Source organism: Pseudorca crassidens, chromosome 9 (assembly GCF_039906515.1).
Source record: "Pseudorca crassidens isolate mPseCra1 chromosome 9, mPseCra1.hap1, whole genome shotgun sequence".
NCBI lineage: Eukaryota > Metazoa > Chordata > Mammalia > Artiodactyla > Delphinidae > Pseudorca > Pseudorca crassidens.
The window spans coordinates 94,853,323-94,871,975 of NC_090304.1; the positions used below are offsets into that span (position 1 = coordinate 94,853,323).

General features: G+C 56.2%; 1 protein-coding gene across 1 annotated transcript in view; it reads right to left on the bottom strand.

Moving 5' to 3' along the window:
• The window catches only part of DSCAML1 (DS cell adhesion molecule like 1), a 341,881-nt gene that overhangs the window by 79,242 nt on the left and 243,986 nt on the right, over positions 1 to 18,653 (bottom strand). Inside the window, exons 5-8 of the mRNA XM_067751153.1 lie at positions 16,100 to 16,378; positions 12,360 to 12,635; positions 9,829 to 10,125; positions 7,608 to 7,880 (exon numbers count right to left, since the gene is read on the bottom strand). Coding sequence (XP_067607254.1) covers positions 7,608 to 7,880; positions 9,829 to 10,125; positions 12,360 to 12,635; positions 16,100 to 16,378 — 1,125 coding nt within the window. The remainder of the gene's footprint in view (positions 1 to 7,607; positions 7,881 to 9,828; positions 10,126 to 12,359; positions 12,636 to 16,099; positions 16,379 to 18,653) is intronic.

Sequence of the window (18,653 nt, forward strand, 5' to 3'; positions counted from 1 at the left end):
TCTGGATCTCCCCACCCCCAAACTCTGCCTGTGCTACTCCCTGGGCTGGGGTCTTGCCCCCAGTATTCTGAGCGGTTTGTGGGGCCTTGGCTATCTCCAGAGAGATTTCTCTGGAACCCCGACTCTAGTAACGGCCCAATGCTCACTGCTGAGATTTCCCGGAGACTCCTCGTTGGGCTCTGCTGATCTTCCCACCGCCCTTTTTGGGGTACTTTGGTCAGATTGAGTCCTCTGGCCTCCTTGGACTTTTTTTTTTTTTTTTTTTTTTTGCGGCACGCGGGCGTCTCACTGTTGTGGCCTCTCCCATTGCAGGCCCCGGACGCGCAGGCCCAGAGGCCATGGCTCACGGGCCAAGCCGCTCCGCGGCATGTGGGATCCTCCCGGACCGTGGCACGAAGCCGTGTCCTCTGCATCGGCAGGCGGACTCTCAACCACTGTGCCACCAGGGAAGCCCTCCTTGGACTTTTTGATGGAATTGTTGCAGAGACCCAGATCTGCCAGCCAGTTTGTCTCCTTAGGTTTAGCAGAACCAATTCTGGTCCAGTCTTCCTTCCCACAAAGACCCAAATCTAGAGCCCAGCAGGCCTCATGGGAAACTCCTCTCTGTCTTTTCAGACCCCGCTCCAGTACCACCTCCTCTGTGAAGCCTGCCCTCCTCCTGCACAGCCCTACAACACCTGGTTCACACCTTGATCATGGCACTCATCACATGCCGGTGGGGTATCTGTTTGCATTACCACCTTCCCTGGGTGCCGGGGAGTTCCTGCAGGGCAGTAACTAGGACTTATTTACCTGGCAAATTGTAGGAGCCCAATAAATGCTTGTCAGGTGAGTAAATGAATAAATATATGTCTGGATATCATTTCCTGGGTTGAGCTTAGAAGTTTCCCTATGAGGTGGGCAAGGGGTGGGGAGAGCACAGGATGGGGGTTCATCCAGAAAAAGGGGGAGCTCTACCCTCTTCCTCAAGATGCTGTATTTACGCTACAGAATTTTGGAGCTGGGAGCTTCTCCCTTGGTTCTTCCTGAGGTTCAGGCTGTTGCTAGCACCAGAGCTGGCTCCTTTAAGAGCCCTAGGGACATGGGGAGAGTCGTGGCAGTCATGAGGGCCTGCAGAGGGGAATGTGTGGGTCAAGCAAGGAGCTGGGGGGCTCTGCCTAGAAAGGAGAGGGCCTTGCCCCAGGGATGGATGGCCAAGAGCTCCATTTCCGTTGAGGACAGAGCAAGTGGAGACTGGAACTAGGCAAGGAGATTTAGCTCAGGCAAGGCAAAGATTGTCTCTCTCAGTAAGAAGGGATTTAGATAATGGAATAAGTTACTAAGGCAGGTTAATTCATTAATTAACTAATTCATCTAATATTTATGAAATGCCTGCTCTGTGAAGGCATTATGCTCCGTGTGGGCTGGGGAAAGTGGAAGCATGCTTAAAATATGCATAGAACCTCTGGAAGCATGGCATTTGCTCGGGAAGTTAAGACATTTCCCTCAATGGTTATTGGACAAGCACCACGTGAATACACAGATACTGAACTCAGAGACGAGAAGAGATGTCATCTGGTCAGGTGAGCGCAGCTGCATAGAGGAGGTGGCATTTGGACGGAGGCTTAAAGGATGCACACGCTTTACAAAATATATGGAGTGAGAGTGTGGGAAAAAGCTGAGACAAGAGGCAGAGGCCAACCAGGGGCTGTCATTCCCTTCCGGTCTTCAGGAATAACACTAATGGCAATTCGAGTGGCCAGGGAAGGAGAGAGCGGCCAACCTCCATCCTGGGTGGGTGGGGGGCGTGGTTAGGCATTCACCCAGGCCAGCCAGAGCTCTCTAGTGCACTGCTGCCCTGCTGGAAGTAGATGGCCAGATCACCCCCCAGGGGTCCAAGGAGTAAGGCTCTTTACTTCCTGCCCCACTCTGCCCTGCTGCTGGTTGATGGGGCAGGTGTGGTTCTGTGGGGGGATAAGTGTTCCCTTAGAAACTCCTTGGTGGGAGTGGTAGAGGCCAGAGCTGCTCACAGAATTCCTCGGCCCCAGGCTGGCATTCCGATAACCCTATAACTCCAGCACATGAGGACCGCCTGGAGGGAGAAGAAAGCCTAGGGATCCCGGCTCCTTCACGGGCTCGCTGAATACCACCGGCAGGAGGCTGTGATGGGAGGCTCTGAGAAGCAGGGTGGGGTGCCCCGTGATGTGGACATGGGACTGCTTTCTGAACTGTGAGTCTCTGGTGTCTCCCCTGCGCTCAGAGGTGGACGCGGGCTCGGTGAGTGTGCGTGTGTCCATTTCCACTTCTGTGAAAGAAGAAGCTGAGGCTTGGATCACCTCCAGGCCGGTGATGACAAGGGACCTCTTCAGGGTTGATAGTCCACAAGGACTCCCCTCCTGCCCATGACTCCTAGCATTTCCCCAGCACATGGCCTGAATGTAAGGGGCACGGATGCTGCATAACCAAGGGATTTATCTCTGGAAGCCCTGCTCTGGCCACAGTCATCTTTGGTGAGAGGGCAACTCAGTCAGCTGTGAGGGAAGCAGGGTCAGAGCAAGTTGCTGTGATGGCGAGAGGTCAGAGGCTGGCGTGGCTGAGAAGACACAGCGGTCGTGGCAGTCCCTGTGGTCCCTGGCCACCATAAAGCTGTTTCGGCCACTTGTTTGGGGGTGTTGCACAGAGGACGGCATGCTGACCGCCAGCCCAGCCCATAAACACTTTATGGTGTCTCTCATGATCTCTCTTTGGGACCGAACCTTTTTATTTATTGCACCATTTAGTAGAAAATGGGCGCTGTGTGAAGCTGGAGCTTCTCTGCTTGTGCAGCACGGAAATGGCGAAAGACACTGTAATCCAAGAGTGACGTGGGCAAGCTGCCTCGTCACCACCACCCTGTCTCTGCCCCCGAGCCTCAGTTTTCTCATCTGCAAAACGGAGGAGTTGGATAAAGTAATCTCTAAAGCCTGATGCTGATTTTTCAGTTGTAACAAGTCTAATATTATAGGAATATTAATAACTCACTTCAGTTTTTTTAATGCAACCCCCTCTTCTCAGGAAGGCCTTCCCTGACCACCCTATTTAAAATTGCAGGGCTTCCCTGGTGGCGCAGTGGTTGAGAGTCCGTCTGCCGATGTAGGGGATGCGGGTTCGTGCCCCGGTCCGGGAAGATCCCACATGCCGGGGAGCAGCTGGGCCCGTGAGCCGTGGCCGCTGAGCCTGCGTGTCTGGAGCCTGTGCTCCGCAACGGGAGAGGCCACAACAGTGAGAGGCCCGCATACCGCAAAAAAAAAAAAAAAAAAAAAAAAAAAAAAAAAAAAATTGCAAACCACTCTTCCTGCCCCTTGGCACTCTGATTCCCACTCCCTATTTGACATGAGACATCTTTTACGGATTTCACGTTATTAACCATTTCCCTAATAGAATGTAAGCTCCCCAAGGGCAGGAATTTTTGTCTGTCTTGAGCACAGCTGTGTTCACAGAATAGCGCCTGGAATATAGTGGGTGCGTAGTTAACGGCACTGAATGAATAAATAGATACAGCTTCGTCCACCTCCTCTTCATCGTGGACACTGCCATCACCGTGATCGCTGCCTGTCCAGTAAGGAGGATGCTTGCTCCTGTGCTCCTGGCTCCCTCTGCCAAGGAAAAGGGCCGTTGGCAGCAGCATCCTTGGCACTCCCTCCCCCCAGTACATTTGGCAATCTGCCCCTGCGGAACCTGCTGTGCCCCCTTCCTCTGGATTCTGGTGTGTTCCTTCCAAAACTCCACCTGTGCCAATGGCAGGCCTTTGGCCAGGGGGTTGGCTCTCTCTTAAGCCCCCGATCATAGAAGCCCCCAACACATTCTCTAGGGTGGAAGGGGGCCTCCCTGAAGGCTCCAAGCACACAGCAGGGACTTGTTGAGCAGCAAGGGAGGAAAGAGTGTGGATGAGGAGTACAGGCACTAGGGAGTGAGGGTGCGCGCGTGAGTGCGTGTGTGTGTGTGTGTGTTGGCACTACCTCTGGGTCCTGGCCTTACTGAGCATGGGCAGAAAGCACCTCATGCCCTTGTTTTGGCTCCGGAGGCTCAGATGCGCGGGTGGAGATGTTCCCTCACTGAGCCAAAGCCAAGAAGCCCCACTTGCAGGCCTGCCTTCTTAGTTAATTAAACATTCGGCCCGCGTGCCCAGAGATGCTTTTATGCTACATTATTTTTCAGCTACAGAGGGCCCTAAAGACACCAAATCTAGGTTGGATCTCTGGGCCCTCCTCTTGGCATCCCGCCAGGGATCTCTCTGGGTGCCCAGAGACAAGCACTTGCCTTCCCCACAGCCTGGCTCTCCCCTGCCAGTCAGTGTCCAGGCAGCCCTCGAAGCATCCTCACCCTCTCTCCCCTTGGCCCTCCTGCCTTGCTGGGTCACAGCAGGCTCGCTTAGGTGACATTTTCTATGGTAGCACCTGCAGCCACCTCTTGTGGCTCAGGAATGTGGCTTCACAGGAGGATACAGACAGAGGGAACATTTGTGTATGTGCAGCTGCGTGTGTGCAAGTGTGGACAGGCTAACGTGTCTATTTGTTGCATGCACGTGCGTACAATGCGTACAGTGCGTCCATGCGTGTGTACTCATGTACACAGGTCTCTGCACGTGTGTGAGCATGCATGTGCATGTGTGTCTGGTGTGTTCTGCTCTCCTCAGCTCAGTGTTTGAAAAATTCATCAGAAGACAAGCAGTCCCAGAAGGAATGGAGTCAACAGTGGTTTTTCCAGCTCATGGAGCAGCCTGGGTTTATGCCCTGCCCTGCCTGCGGGCTCTTGGCCTCACAGAGAGATGGGGGGTAGGACTTCCAACAAATCTCAGCCTTCTAGTGCCCTGTCCTGCCCCCACTCGCCCTTTCCTACACTCCAGCTCTCTGCTCTCATCCTCTGGGTGGGACGCACGTCCCAGCCAGGCAGCAGGAGTGGGGTGGAGAGTGCTGCCCTTGGGCCCTGTCCCTCTCTCCCCCAGAGTCGGGGCCGCTTTCCACGCCCAGGGGCACCTCCTCCACCCTCCTCCTTGAGTAGCTCTTAGAACAGCACAACAGCTAATCAAGCAGCATGTTCATAATCAGCTCTGATGGGTTCTTCTGCAAAAGCGCATTCTAATGAAGTGGGGAGAGGGAGACTGGGAGAGAGCGGGGATGATGGGTTTAAGCTTTCGGACAGGCAGGGGCACAGGGTCCCAGAGCCCTCATACAAATGCTGCTTCTCGGTCTGGAGAGAAAACAAGTGACTATAGCCCTTCTGGGGCTGGATTTGCAGACCCTGTGGGTAGGCAAGGGGCCATGTGTGCACACACGCCTGTGTACTATACACACACATATGCCCCTGCTTTTGAACTTCAAGCTTGTGCTGTGTGCCGGGAGCCACATGTGCCCAGTGCAGGGGCTCTGCCCTCTGTGATCACACACACACACACACACACACACACACACACACACACACACACACACACGCACGCACATGCACGCGCGCGCACATGCCCCTTTCCCTCTCCCAGGGCTGGGAGACATGGTCGCTCAGCACAATCACAACAGGCCCAGCGAGTCGCTGAGACGGAATGCATCAGATTCAATTCATTAGGACTGATCGCTCCCTGAATGGGGCTGAATAATTGATGAGCAGAAGCAGCTTTCAGGATGTTCCGCATACTCGGAGGCTCGCTGGAGCCTTGGTATTTATTTATTTTTTTAAGCCAACAAACCCGGCCAAATGCTCGCTGGTGCAGGCGGGTGAAGGGAGTAGAGCAAAGGTTAGATGTTTTAATATGTGATGTTTACACTGTAAACTCTCGGTCCACGGCTTGTGACAGAAATGGATATAGGCAGGTCGCCCCGAGATGCTGGGAACGGAAGGCAGGCTGGGGATGGGGCCTGGGGGCTGTGAGGTTCCCGCCAGCACAAGGCCCCTGGGCTGGGCAAAGGTTTTAGCCTGAAAGGGGGGGCCAAGATGCCCCTCAGCCTGGCTGGGGTGCAGCAGTGGAGGGGGGGCCAGCGAGGCAGATGCTGTTAGGGTCTCCTCTCTCCTCCCCAGGCTGGAGATGGGCCACAGAGACAGCCCGTCCCCCAGTTCTCAGGCTCAGAGCCAGGCTTCCCAGAAAGTCACTCCAACCCAGACTAATGTCTCAGTTTCAGCTCAAGAAACAAACACTGTCTGGCACTGTGACAGGTGGTGGACGCACAAGGGCGCATGGGACACGGCCCCAGTGTGCCGATGAGGGTGAGCCCCGGTGACCGGAGCAGAGGGGTGAAGCACTGATTGCACGTTTGCTGCTACCTTCCGTTTCTCCAGCTGTTCTCCTGACATCTGCCCCGGGAGGTCCCATCTTCACCATACGCGTGAAGGGGCCCAAAACGGAGGCAGCATCTGTCTCCCCAAACCTTTCCTTCCCCCAGACTCCCCTCTTCCTGTCCACAAGGCCTCCACTCCATCTTGCGTCAGGAGTCTGGGGCCCCCTGGGGCCTTCCCCCTGTGCCAGGGCCCCTTTGCCGGCCCAGACCCCCCTGCTTTCTCTTCCTTCCCATGGGCCCTAGAGCACAGGCTGGCCCCCTCTCCGGGTTCATGTGGTCCCTTGGGGATATGCGTGAGCCTGCCCTGGCTCTTCAGAAAGGGACATAAGCCCCTTACCCAGCACGGCCACCACTGACCCAGTGACTTTCCACCCCAGCTGCCTGGATTTTACTGACCTCTCCTTAGCCAGGCCTGGCAGGCGCCACCTCTCCATCCTGCCTCCTAGGTGACCAGGCCACCCTGCCCTCACCCACCGTCCAGACAATCTCCAGGCCTGTCAGTTCCAAAGAATGTGTTTGGGAGGGAGCTTCACACCCCCGCACAGCCCCTAAACCCAGGGGACAGCTGTCGTCTAGTCACGAATTCATTTATTTGCTCATTTATATGCATTCATTTGTTTAATCCACAGACATTTACTGAACGGCTGCCATGAACCAGGCACTGTGTTAGGTGCCCCCGCACAAAACACAGACCTCACCCAGGTAAGTGTGGCGGGCCTGGGAGGGAGGAGAAGTTTAGGCACCAGGCGGTGCTCTCCAGGCCTCCAGCTGCGTCAGCAGGTGGAAGGTCCTTGCCCATCCCATAGAAGCAGCCTCGGCCGGCCAGTCTGAACCCTGGAAGGGAGTCAGGGCACCCAGCACATGCACCCTCCACCCAGCTTCTTGCTGCTTCCGCTCTGCGACTCCTGCCCCTCTCCTACCCGTTGGTCTCTCAGGGGCCCTGCTGAGTTCTGGGTGGTTCCATGCTAACATCAGGGGAACAATATAGCCTGTCCCCTCTGACCTGGGCCTCTTGCCCAGGAGCCACTGACCCCTCATGCCCCTGGGCCAGTGCTGCCGTGTCGTGCAGCCCACAGAAGGAACTGGAATGTAGAGGTACCCGTGGCCTTCTTATGTACCCCCTACAATCTCCCCCCTCCCAGCCCCCAGCAATCTTCCACCCTGCCCCCTTTTGTCCAAACTCCAGGCCGGAGCCCTCTCTTCCGTGGCTTTCCACTCCCTCAGGATTGCCTGCCGCTGCCTGAGTGGCTGGCTGAAGAGTGGCCCACAATCCTGGGTGACCAGGAGGGCTCCGGTTCAGGCTGGAAGTTGGGGGAGGCCTACCTTTGACGGCCACGTGGACGCTCTGGCTGATGGAGAGCTGCGGCTGGATGAGGACGCTGCACAGGTACTCCCCTTCGTCCATGCCCTTCTGCACATCAGTCAGTTTGAGGGTCCCGTTCTCGAACACCACCTGGCGGTGGTTGTCGGGCAGCAGGAGGGCATCCTTATACCACTTGATGGAGTAGTAGGGGTAGCCGATGACCCTGCAGTTGATAAGGGTGTCCCGCCCGGCGACAGCTGTGATGTTCCTCATCGCCCGGATGCTGGGGGGGCCTGGGCAGGAGTTGGGAGGGAGGGGGAGGGGAGGGGCGATGGCGCGGTTAGCCAGGGACGGCCGGGCGCTGCCCCGCGATGCTCTTCTCAGTTGCTTGGACTCGGAAACTCTTAGGGGATGGAAATTTGGCAGGGGGAGAGGGAGGCCTTTTTTATAAGACTAAAAGCAGAGAGCTCCCCTGGTGGCGCAGTGGTTGAGAGTCCGCCTGCCAATGCAGGGGACACGGGTTCGTGCCCCGGTCCGGGAGGATCCCACATGTCGCGGAGCGGCTGGGCCTGTGAGCCATGGCCGCTGAGCCTGCGCGTCTGGAGCCTGTGCTCCGCAATGCGAGAGGCCACGGCAGTGAGAGGCCCGCGTACCAAAAAAAAAAAAAAACCCACAAAAACAAAAACAAGACTAAAGGCAGAGGTTGGAACTGGGGGCCCCCGTGGTCTCTCCCGGACTACTGTTACTATCTTCAATTAGTTGCAAACAGACACGTTTGCATTCATTCATGCCCAGGGCGAGACTCCGTTCCCCTAACGGGAGAGGCTAGATGAGCGAACTAAAGCCTCACCAAGAAGTTACTGGGATTTGGGAGGGCGAGTCCTCATTTATGAGGAGGTTAAGATTCGGGGGTGAAAGTGGAAGAGTAGAGATTTTGTTATTTTCATTTGATTTGCTCATAATGGTCTTGTACCAAAAAGGATCGCACATACATTAACTATTTAAAGGACGATAGGAAGGTCTTCAATGGATGAGTTTCTTTCAACAGGTAAATGTGTTTTGTGGGCCCCTGAGAAGGGGCTATAAAGAGGGGCTCTGATCACACTGGCGGAGGGGAGGGAGTGTCATCACCTGGGTCAGGTAGGCGGATGGCCACGTGGGAATTGCAAAGGGGGCTCAGAGGCAACCATGCAGGGTTAGTGCTGGAATGGGTACATGAAACTCTGGGCTTCCAGCTCCCCCCCCAGTAGGTGAGGGGCAGGACCAGGGCATCTCCCACGACCCTGCAGCTCTGTCCCCTTCCAGTTCAGAGAGGGTGGGAGGGTGGCCAAAGGGAGGCCACATTTCTCATGGGGGGTCGGACACCTGGCACAGGTGAATTTAGCATGAACCCCCCACTCCCCTTCCCCGTGCCTATGACAGCCACCAGTGCCCCTAGTCCAGCGCCCCTTCTCCCCCACTCCCCTGTGCCTCTTCTGCTCTCGTGTCAGGGCTCACTGGTTGGGTCAGATGAGGACCAATCTGACACCACAGGGCTGCAAAGAGCTTCAGAGGATCCTCTGCTCTCACCACAGCAACCTGGAGACCTGAGGCACGGGGATGGTCACCTTGAGGACTCCTTCCCCCTCTCTTGAAGGTGCTTGCCTTGGGGCACCCTCACCCAGCCTGAGTCCCCTATTCTTGATGGCTGGGGTCTTGGAGGGTAGCCAGGGGAGGGTGGACTGAGAGATGCTGGTGCCCTGGCTCCTGGCTGCTTACACCTCCTGGAGTATTGTGGGAGTGGGATACAGCTTCGGTGGACACCCCTATCAAAGGGCAAGCCTGGCCCCACTTCCCCTTCCTTGTCCCTGGCCTTGCAAGGCCCTGGTGGGACTGTAGGCGCCAGTGGAGCACTTAGTGTACCTGGGGCCAGAGAGATTGATGGGGAGGAACGGGGTGGGGGGCAGGATTGTGGGAGGGGTGAAGGGGTATGGGGAATGGGAATGCAAAGGGGGAGAACGGTACCAGACACACACACACACACACACACACACACACACACACACACACACACACACACACACACGAATGGATGATGGGATTTGTGGAGGGCAGGGAAACGGGGAGAGAGAGGAGAGAGACCTCTACTAAAATCAAAATGACGATTAAGAATAAGTACTAATCACCACAAGAAGAATGGTAAGCACAGAGATGGCAAAGGAACTCAAAAGCCTATTCTGATATTTAAATGTAGACAGGCACCTCTTACGTTTATTCGCGCCTGATATTCAGCACTGCCCACCGAGTTCCGCGCCGTGCACCGGTACACGCCCCCGTCGCGGATCTGGGGCCCCGTGACATTCATGTGGCTGATGGTGGTGCCGTCGGACATGGTGTACTGGCTGGTGCGGTGGCTTCCGTCCCGCATGATGGGCTCGTCGTCCAGGGCCCAGGTGACGGTAGGGGGCGGGGCGCCCTTGGCTGCGCACATCAGTGAGAACTGCTCCCCGGGGTTGACCACCTTCTCGCTGAAGGACGAGACGATGCGGGGCGTGCCGTCTGCAGGGAGCGAGGAGCCCCCTTAAGGCTCACCGAATCACAGAGAGACCATCCCCCCAGGCCACCCCACCTCGTCATGGGGAGGAGGCAACGCAGAGGACGTAACAATGGTAAAGCCCTTCCGCGTACTTCCAAGATTCATGTACCATCCGCAAAACCCTGTTTAGTGCACGTGAATGAAGACTCCTGGATTTGAATCCTCCCTCAACTACCTGTTAGTTCTGTGTCTTTGGGCAAGTTACTTAACCTCTCTGAGTCTTTCCATCTCCCCTCTGTGGAGGATGGAGATAATGGGGATAATGATTATATCCTCCTGGTACTGATGATGTGAGGAGTAAATGAATTAATGCATTCAAGATGCTTACACAGCACTCTGCAAGTGCTTAATAAATGTTAGCTCCTCTCAACTTTTCCTTTTCTGCCTCTTTCTCCTCCCTTTTTAAATAAAGCCATAGAGGCTCAGAGGTTAGCTATGTGTGGAACCAGGACCTGAACGGTCCAATTCCAGCTCTGATTCGAGTGGGAGGGGTGCTGGTGCTGTAACTCTGTTAGCAAAAGCCTGAAGCTTGAGTCTTAACATGTGAGCTGCCCGGGGCCAGTGGTGGTGGTGGGGTCTGTTTTGGGGCTTAAGTCTTGGTTAATGGAATAACCTCGGACAGCATAAGTAACCCCCGGGGCCCCACTTCCTCCATGGATCATGGGGGATGTAATCATTAACCCTGGCCATCCTTCCACACAGGATTGCTGTAAAGGATTAAAATAGGTGCTAAATCCTTGAAAAAGTCAAACACCAAAACACACATACAAAAAAAAAGCGAGGCAAATGTAACATGGCACTCCACATCCCACCCACATGTCACACCAAAATGCTGACGTTAACTCAGGCTGCCAGCCCCTGGCCCCATTTCTGAGGGAGAGCCCGGTGCCTGGTGGAGCCTGGTACTGCCTGGCGTGGCCACTGCCTCTGGCCTCTCCTCTGCCTCTCTCCCCAGCCCTCCCTCTCTGGCTGCCCCTCCCTTCCAGCTCATTGCCCCTCTCACCAGCCTCATTCTCCACATCCCAGCTCTGAACAGGTGGGCACCAGCTGCCCTGTGAGATCCACCAACGGCACAGGGGTACCCTCAGAGAGAAAATGCACTGGGTGGGAGCAGTCTGCTCCTGGGTGGGGAGCAGTTCAGACAGGAGGTCCCCTGAGATGAAAGGCACCCCTTTCACACTAGGCTGTGCCCAGCTGATGTGTTTCCTCATTGGGAAGAGCGACCAGGGATGGGGCAGGACAAGAGGAGGCAGGGGCTGAGGAAGGCAGTTTGCTGGGCACCGGGTGAAGGATGAGGGCTTAGTTTCGATGGATGCCCGGCTCTCATGCCCCACTTGCCAAGGAATGAGGACCCCTGGGCTGTAACAGTGAGACAGATACCCGTGGGGTTTGCCTAGGTTTGGTGTTTTCGTTATCACAGTGAAAAATCCTTGGAAGGAACAGGATTATGGGAGCAACAAAGGAGCTGGGGAACCACTAAATTTGTTGGTAAGGGTAGGGCCTCTGCTAACCCCCCCCCCCCGCATCTCTGTGCAAATAAGAAAAAGGTGCCTCCTCTGCGTGGCCACAGCCCAGTGTGGGTGCGTGGCTTGGTAAGTGGAGCGCAAGCTGCATTTCAATCCTCACCCTCTTAGTTGAGCACCTCGTGTAGCGAACGACCCGAACCACCATACACAGAAGTGCTGGGTGCGGAAACTTGCGGGGGGTAGTAGCTTTAAAAGGAGAGAGAAGCAGGTAGAAAGCCAGGTCCATGGTAAGAAACAGGGCCTGCTGTGAAGAGACCTCAGGCAGGGAGAGGATTCAAAAATCCAGAGGTTCCCAGCACCCTTCCAGAGCCTCTGGGAGACCGAGAGTCTTTGAGACCCTACTGAAGGCCCTTCTAATAGTGAAGTTCTAGTAATTTTGAAGGGCAGAGTCAACAGAGTATGGCGGTTAAGAGCCCTGAGTTCACACCCCAGCCCTCTTCCTTAGCAGGGCCGTGTGACCTTGGGCAAGTCACCGAAGCCTCGGTTTCCTCAGCGGTCAAATGGTTATTATAAAATAAAAAAAAAAGTATCTGCACACAGGGCCCTTGGGAGGATTAAATAAGACAGTGCATCTGCCTGGAGTGCTGTGAGTGCTGAACGAATGCCTCCTGTCTCTGGCCGGGCCGTAGGAGCCCTGAACCCGCCCGTCTGCTCCGGCGGCCCCAGCTCACCCTCAAGCACGATGATGGCGAAGTCCTGGGCGGTCTGGGCTTTGCGGGTGGCGAAGCACTGGTAGGCCCCGGAGTGGCTCTTCTGGGCCGAGGTGATGAGCAGGGTCTCGTTGCTGAGCCCGCGGATGGAGATGGCCTCGTTGGGCAGCAGCAGCTCGGTGTTGCGGTACCAGCGAATGGTGAACTCCGGGGAGCCCGTGAGGGCGCAGGAGAGGATGACCGTGCTGCCAATGCCGGTCTTCAGCTTCTTTGGTGTCAGGGTCACATGAAGAGGGTCTGTGCCGGACCAGGCAGGGGAGAGGCGAGGGAAAACAGGGAGGAAAAGAAAAGAAAAAGGACTCACTGTGAGTGGAGTGTGGCCAGGAGTGGGCTGTGGTCGCAAAAGTCCCCAGGAGTCAGGAGGCCCTGATTCTGTCTCCAAGACTCCTTGTAGCAGGGGGGACCAGGACGAGCGAATTCCTTTCTCTAGGGCTCAGTTTACTCATCTGTTAAATGGCAGGGTCAGGCCAGGAGATGTCTTTACGTCTGTTGTTCTGATGGCCTGTGCTTTCCTGATGTGGGCCCTTTGGCTGGGCGGGGCTGGGAAGCTCCCTTTGGCTCAGGAGGACGATGGGAGCTCGTCTCGTTCACTGTCCTTGCTGTCACCCACCCCAGAAACCAGGGAGGCACCCACGGCCGAGCCACCTGTCTCCTGTACTTATACAGATAACCACTTGCTACCTTCTGCTGGTCTGACTTCCTTTATATGCATCAGTTAATCCCCTGCCCTTCATCCTCACCACCCCTGTCCTGCTGCAGGCCTGCAGCTCCTGGCCTGGACCCATGCAGTACTCTCTTCTCCCTGCCCCCCTTTTCCCTGTGTCCCGCCATCGGTTCTCCATGCTGCAGCCAGCCACCGCCCTGTTCAGAACTTCCACGGCGCCCAAAAACTCAGCGTGGCATTCAAGGCCATCAAGGCCCTTGGGGACCTGGCACCCTTCTCAGCAATGCAGTGTCTAGACCAGCAGCCTGCCTGTGCTTCCTGCACACCCAGAGTCTCACCTAGAGCACCCTTTGCCCCCTCTACCTACTTCCTACTCATCCTTCACATTGAACTCAGGTGTCATCTCTTCCAGGAAGCCTTCCCGGACACCACTCTCCTCCCAGGCTGGGTTAAAGATCTCTCTTCTGGGGCTCCCTGTGTGTAACTAACACAAGACTAAGGTCATGGTCTTCTAATCACCTCTTTGTGTTTCTATCTCTCCCTCTGGACTCTGAGCCACTTGAAAGCAGGGTGGTGTCCCTCATCTTTATATCACTACTGCTGTCTGAGTCATGTTGATCGCTTCACTGGCTGGCTGGCTGGTTACCACTCCCAAGCTGGCCTCTCTCCCTTCATCTCCATGCGCTTGGGGTTCTGTACAGGAGCCTTGGACCCCCAACGAGGGAGCTTGCAGGAGATGGGGGCACGGCAGGCCCGTCTGGGGGGGCACAGTCAAAGCACACACGAGTCTGCTCACACTGTGCTCTCCCTACTCACTGCCAGAGCCTCTGCCTGCTGTCCAGGAAATGTCAGTGCAACGTGACGCAGGTGGCATCCTGCTTGTCCCAGTCACGAGCCAGGGCTCTCAGGGCCCTGCCAGCCAGCCAGCCGCTCTCTCCTCACTGCCCCTGCACGGGCTAGGATGCGTGGGAGGCTTGGGGGCAGAATGATGTGGAGTATGGGAAGCACTGCTTTCCTCTCCATGAACCTGGCAGAGAGGAGCTATCACAAGGATGGAAGACAGAGAAAAGCCAAGTCACTTCCCTTTGAACCTGGTTGTCCAGCCAAGCCCAGTGTGGCAGAGGGTGGGGAGCTGTCTCAGAGGAGAATGAGGTGTACCCTTCCACTCGGGGGCAGGGGCAGGCGGTGCGTGCACACAGCCGTAGGCAGTTACTTACTGTGAGCGTGCTCTAGGATGACAGTGTGTTACGTGGAGGAATGTGTGTATCTGTGAGTGTATATGGGCACCATATATGTGTGCACGTGTGTATGGGGAGGTGGGCATGTGAACTTTCAACACATCTGCCTGTGTGTGTGTGTGTGTGTGTGTGTGTGTGTGTGTGTGTGTGTGTGTGTGTGTGTGTGTAAGTACCTGCCTGCCTGTCTGTCCTGAGGCAGGAGCTCTGAACACCAAATTACTCAGAGTTAAGTTTGCTACTTTTCCAAGGATTTGGGGGTACGTGGCCCTCCTGACCTGTTCCCTGAGACAGTGTGTGTGTATGAATGTGAGTTTGAGTGTGTGTATGTGTGTGTATAGCAGGAGGGGTTGAAGGTAATTCTAGACCAGACAATTTTGGACAGTGCTTAGGTCAAGAGGGTACTAATCCTGGTCCTTCTACCTGCCTCCTCTGCGGTCCAGGGTTTGTCTATATAAGAGGACCGCCCCTTCCCCCCAAGCCTTCAGCGTCGTAACCTAAGCATTTGTATTATGAACTGTTGCTCCCAGAGCATTTCTTGGGGCTGTTCCTGCTCTTCCAGCTTCACAGTGGATTCGCAGAGGGGGGGTCTCTTCCCCACACTGCAGATAAATGTGCTCCAACTGCCAAGACCCCCTTGACTGTGGGGAGGACACTGGGCCCATATCTGGGCTGAGGGCGACAGGACAGCAGAAGGCCAGGAGGGGGTGGGCTCTGTGTGGTTCTCTGGTCCACCTGAGGGTCCGCAGACCTGCAGCTCTGTGCTCATGAGATAGGTGGTGAGCTGGGCGGAGAGCATCTTTGGTCAATCTCAACGGCAGAGCGCCCCTTTCTGCAGGGTGGGGATGGGATCCCCTCTGGATGGCCTCTTTCTGCTGCCCAGGCCGAATCCCTCACAATGCCCTCGGGTGCAAAGTTCAAGGACTCAGGCTACTGCTGCCCCACAGGGGTGAGATCCCACAATCCTGGGTCTCCAAATCTCTAAATGTCAGCCCCGCTGCTGCCAACACCTTCCCTGCAGCCCCGAGAGCAGGGAACTCGAGGGAGGGATGGCGGGCCGGGGGGCAAAGGATGCCCCTGGGTCTCATAAGTCCCCCTCCAGGGTTCTCTCCCTAGCTTCAGCCCCTCTGCCTCGACCTCTCTGCCCTTCCGGCAGCTCAGCAGCAGCGGGGGTCTGCGAAGACCTCCTGCTCTCCACACGTGCTCCCTGGGCCCTGGGGCTCTGGGATGGGGAGGAACAGGAAGGACCAGAGTTAATGCCCAACTGGCAGGTCCTGGAAAGGCTGCCTTGGGTGTTTGCCTCCAGCGTCTGCGCTGATCAATCGGTACTTCTATTAATTATCACTAAATATTCTGAATGTCGCCTCTGGTGGGTTCATATGTCCTCTGATGGATTCACGTCAGCATTGTTTCCTTTAGTATAGACTCTGCCTCCTCCCAAGAAGCTGAGAAGCCCTGTGGGCTTATCACATCACCGTCATTGTCGCTTTTGACCCTCGTGACCTCTGGGAGGTCGGAGGGCCAGGGTTATTATCCCCTTTGACAGAAAAGGGCACAGAGATGATGCCCAGGGCTATATGATTTTCCCCAAGTCAGTTACGATCTGGTGATATCAGAACCAAAAGGCAGGTCTTCTGATTTCAAACCCAGTGCTTTCCCCAGGACACCAACCTGCCTTCCCCAACCAGGGAATCATCCCCTGGGGCCGGCCAGAGGCAGGGGCGGCTGCCCCCACGCCCCTCCCCACCACACACGGTGCTCTCAAAGGTTACTGAAGCTGGAAGAGGGGCTTCCCCGCTCACCGATGACTGTGAGGGTGCCTGTGGCCTCTGCCGAGCCGAAGGTGTTGGTGACCTCACAAATGTAGGTGCCGCTGTCCTCGGTCCGCAGGTCACTGATGGTCAGCCCCGTGATGTGCTTGGTCCAGCGGCTATCAGCTGGAAGGGGTCGGCCATCCTTGAGCCAGCGGATGGCAGGGATGGGGTAGCCGGAGGCGGTGCAGGGCAGCTCCATGTTGAGGCCGGCCCACACTTCCTGGGAGTGGAAGCCGTCCAGGATGGTGGGGATCGACTCGGCCGGGTCTGGAAGGCAGAGAACACGAGAGGTCCTGGCCAGCCCTGGGTGGGAGCAGGAAGGCAGGCCCCCAGAACTTGCTGCCCACCAGTGCCCGGAGTGAATGATACCCAGTGTGGGAGGCTCACTGTGTCTCCTTGTGCCCCAGACTCTGGCCCAAATGCTCCTACTCGGGCCAGACGGAGGCCCTGAGAAGCACGGCTGGGAGCAGGGGCTGGGGGAGGAGAGGATATGGTGGGCAGACTAGGCTAGAATGACAGACAGACAGACAGACAGAGGGAAAAAGGGAAACAGCAAGAGACACAGGGAGGGAGGGACTTTCCTACAAACAGTCCCTGTGACATGAGGATCCTGACATCTTGGGTTTGTAATTCTGGTCAGTCTCAGTCTGGGCCCGTCAAGGATGGGCCTCCCTGTCCCCTCCTGTCTCTTCCCACCTGCAATCTGGGCAGGCTCAGAGGGGGCAGTGCCTTTCCACCAGGGCCCAGAAGGGTTCGGAAGTTAAGCCTTCCACAAAGCACACTGGCTACCCCAACGATGCTTCTGTGTTTTGCATTCCCAAACCTAGAGAAAGCAGCGACTGTGGGCCTGCGCCCTACATCGCCCGAGGCCTAGGCCCTCACTGGTGGGATTCTGTGTGTGATGCCCGTGTTATGTGAGCGGCGTGCTGGCTGCTACCTCAGTCTAGTTCTCACCCTAAAAGGCCTCTCTGGGTTTTCTGCCCACCGGGGACCTTCCCCTGATGTAAAACTCCCATAGGCTCCCTCTACCTACATATTACAATCCACACTTCTTATCCTGAATTAGGCCTTCTGGGATCTGTGATCTCACGCCAACCAGGTCCCTGGCTTGGCCTGCCTCCCGTCCCCCGACCCCTTTCTGATCTCACCAGTTCCCCACTCAGGGCATGCTGTCCGCCAGCCCACTCTTCTTGGCCAACTCCTACTAATCTTTCAAAACCAGCTTCAACGTCACCTCCTCTGGACGCCTCCCTCAGGCCACTTTCACTGGATTCCCATAGTTTTCCTTTGCTTTCATTTTATTTTCAAGCAGCCTTTTCTTTTAAAGAAAAAGAATGAAAAGTGCAAATATGCACATGACAAAACTTCAGAAAGTAGAGGAGGGCACACAGTGCAAAGGGAGTCCCCCTCACCCCTGCACCCAGCCACCCCACTTCCCTCCCAGGGGCGACCACTGTCGCCACGTCCCCCCAGGCCCTTGCCAACAGCACTTAGCACCAGGCCATGTATCTGGCTCCCCGGAAGGCCGAGAGCTCCTCGAGGCAGCGCTGATCCCCTACGGCATCTCCACGTGCCTGGCACAGAGCAGGGCTACTGAACCATCTGAGGGAGGGTGTCTGAGGGAGGGTGAACGGGGGCACGTGGGCATGGGGCGGGCCGGTGGTCTGCCTTTTCCACATGGCAGAACTTTACAGGCTCATGGAATAGTAGAGCTGGCTTAGGGACTCGGAAGGCACACACAGATGAGGGCCTGGAGACCAGAGAGGTGCAGTGACGTGCTCAGATCACACTGCAGAGCCAAGATCCGAAACCAGGTCTCTGCCACCCTTGTTCAGTAAATGGGGTCTAACCCCGGATTCTGCTCCAGAGTGAACCGTGAGAGCGCTGATGCCCCTCTCGGCCCCTTCTTGACTAAATGGGAAACTTCCTCTGTCCTCAGCTCACCCGCGCCACCCCCCCCCCTCGCCCCCTTTGGAGACAGGCTGAGCTAGGAATGCTCCTCCCTGGGGAAAGAACTTTCCAGAAGATTCTCTGCTCCTTCCCTATTGTCCATGGCTTCTCACAGGGAGCCTGAGACTGGGAATCAGGAGACCCAGGCACCAGTCAGCCTGGGTCACTGATAAGCCGTGTGACCTTGGGTGAGTCTTATGATCTCCCAGAGACTGAGTTTCCTCGTCTGCACGTGGAGGTGATACCACTGCTTCCAGATCTCCTAAGGCTGTTGTGGGCAACAGAGCAAAATGTGTGTCAAAGAGCTCGAGTGACACTAACCCACCACGCAGACATGCCCGGCGATTACTATTCTGCCCCCGCCCGCCCTCCCTCCCTGCCAGCTTCTGCGGCCTCTTCCCCATCCTGTGGGAATGGTTGGGCTAAACAAACTCGGTGCCAGGGAAGAATTACTCAATGTGACACTTAATTGATGCAAAATACACAAATTCCGTGGCGCACCGCAGAATTTACAAGCGGAGGGGCCCATGGGGTGGTGGAGGAAGGGGCTGGGGGTGGGGATGGAATTAATCGCCGAGTCTCAGGCGTGAAA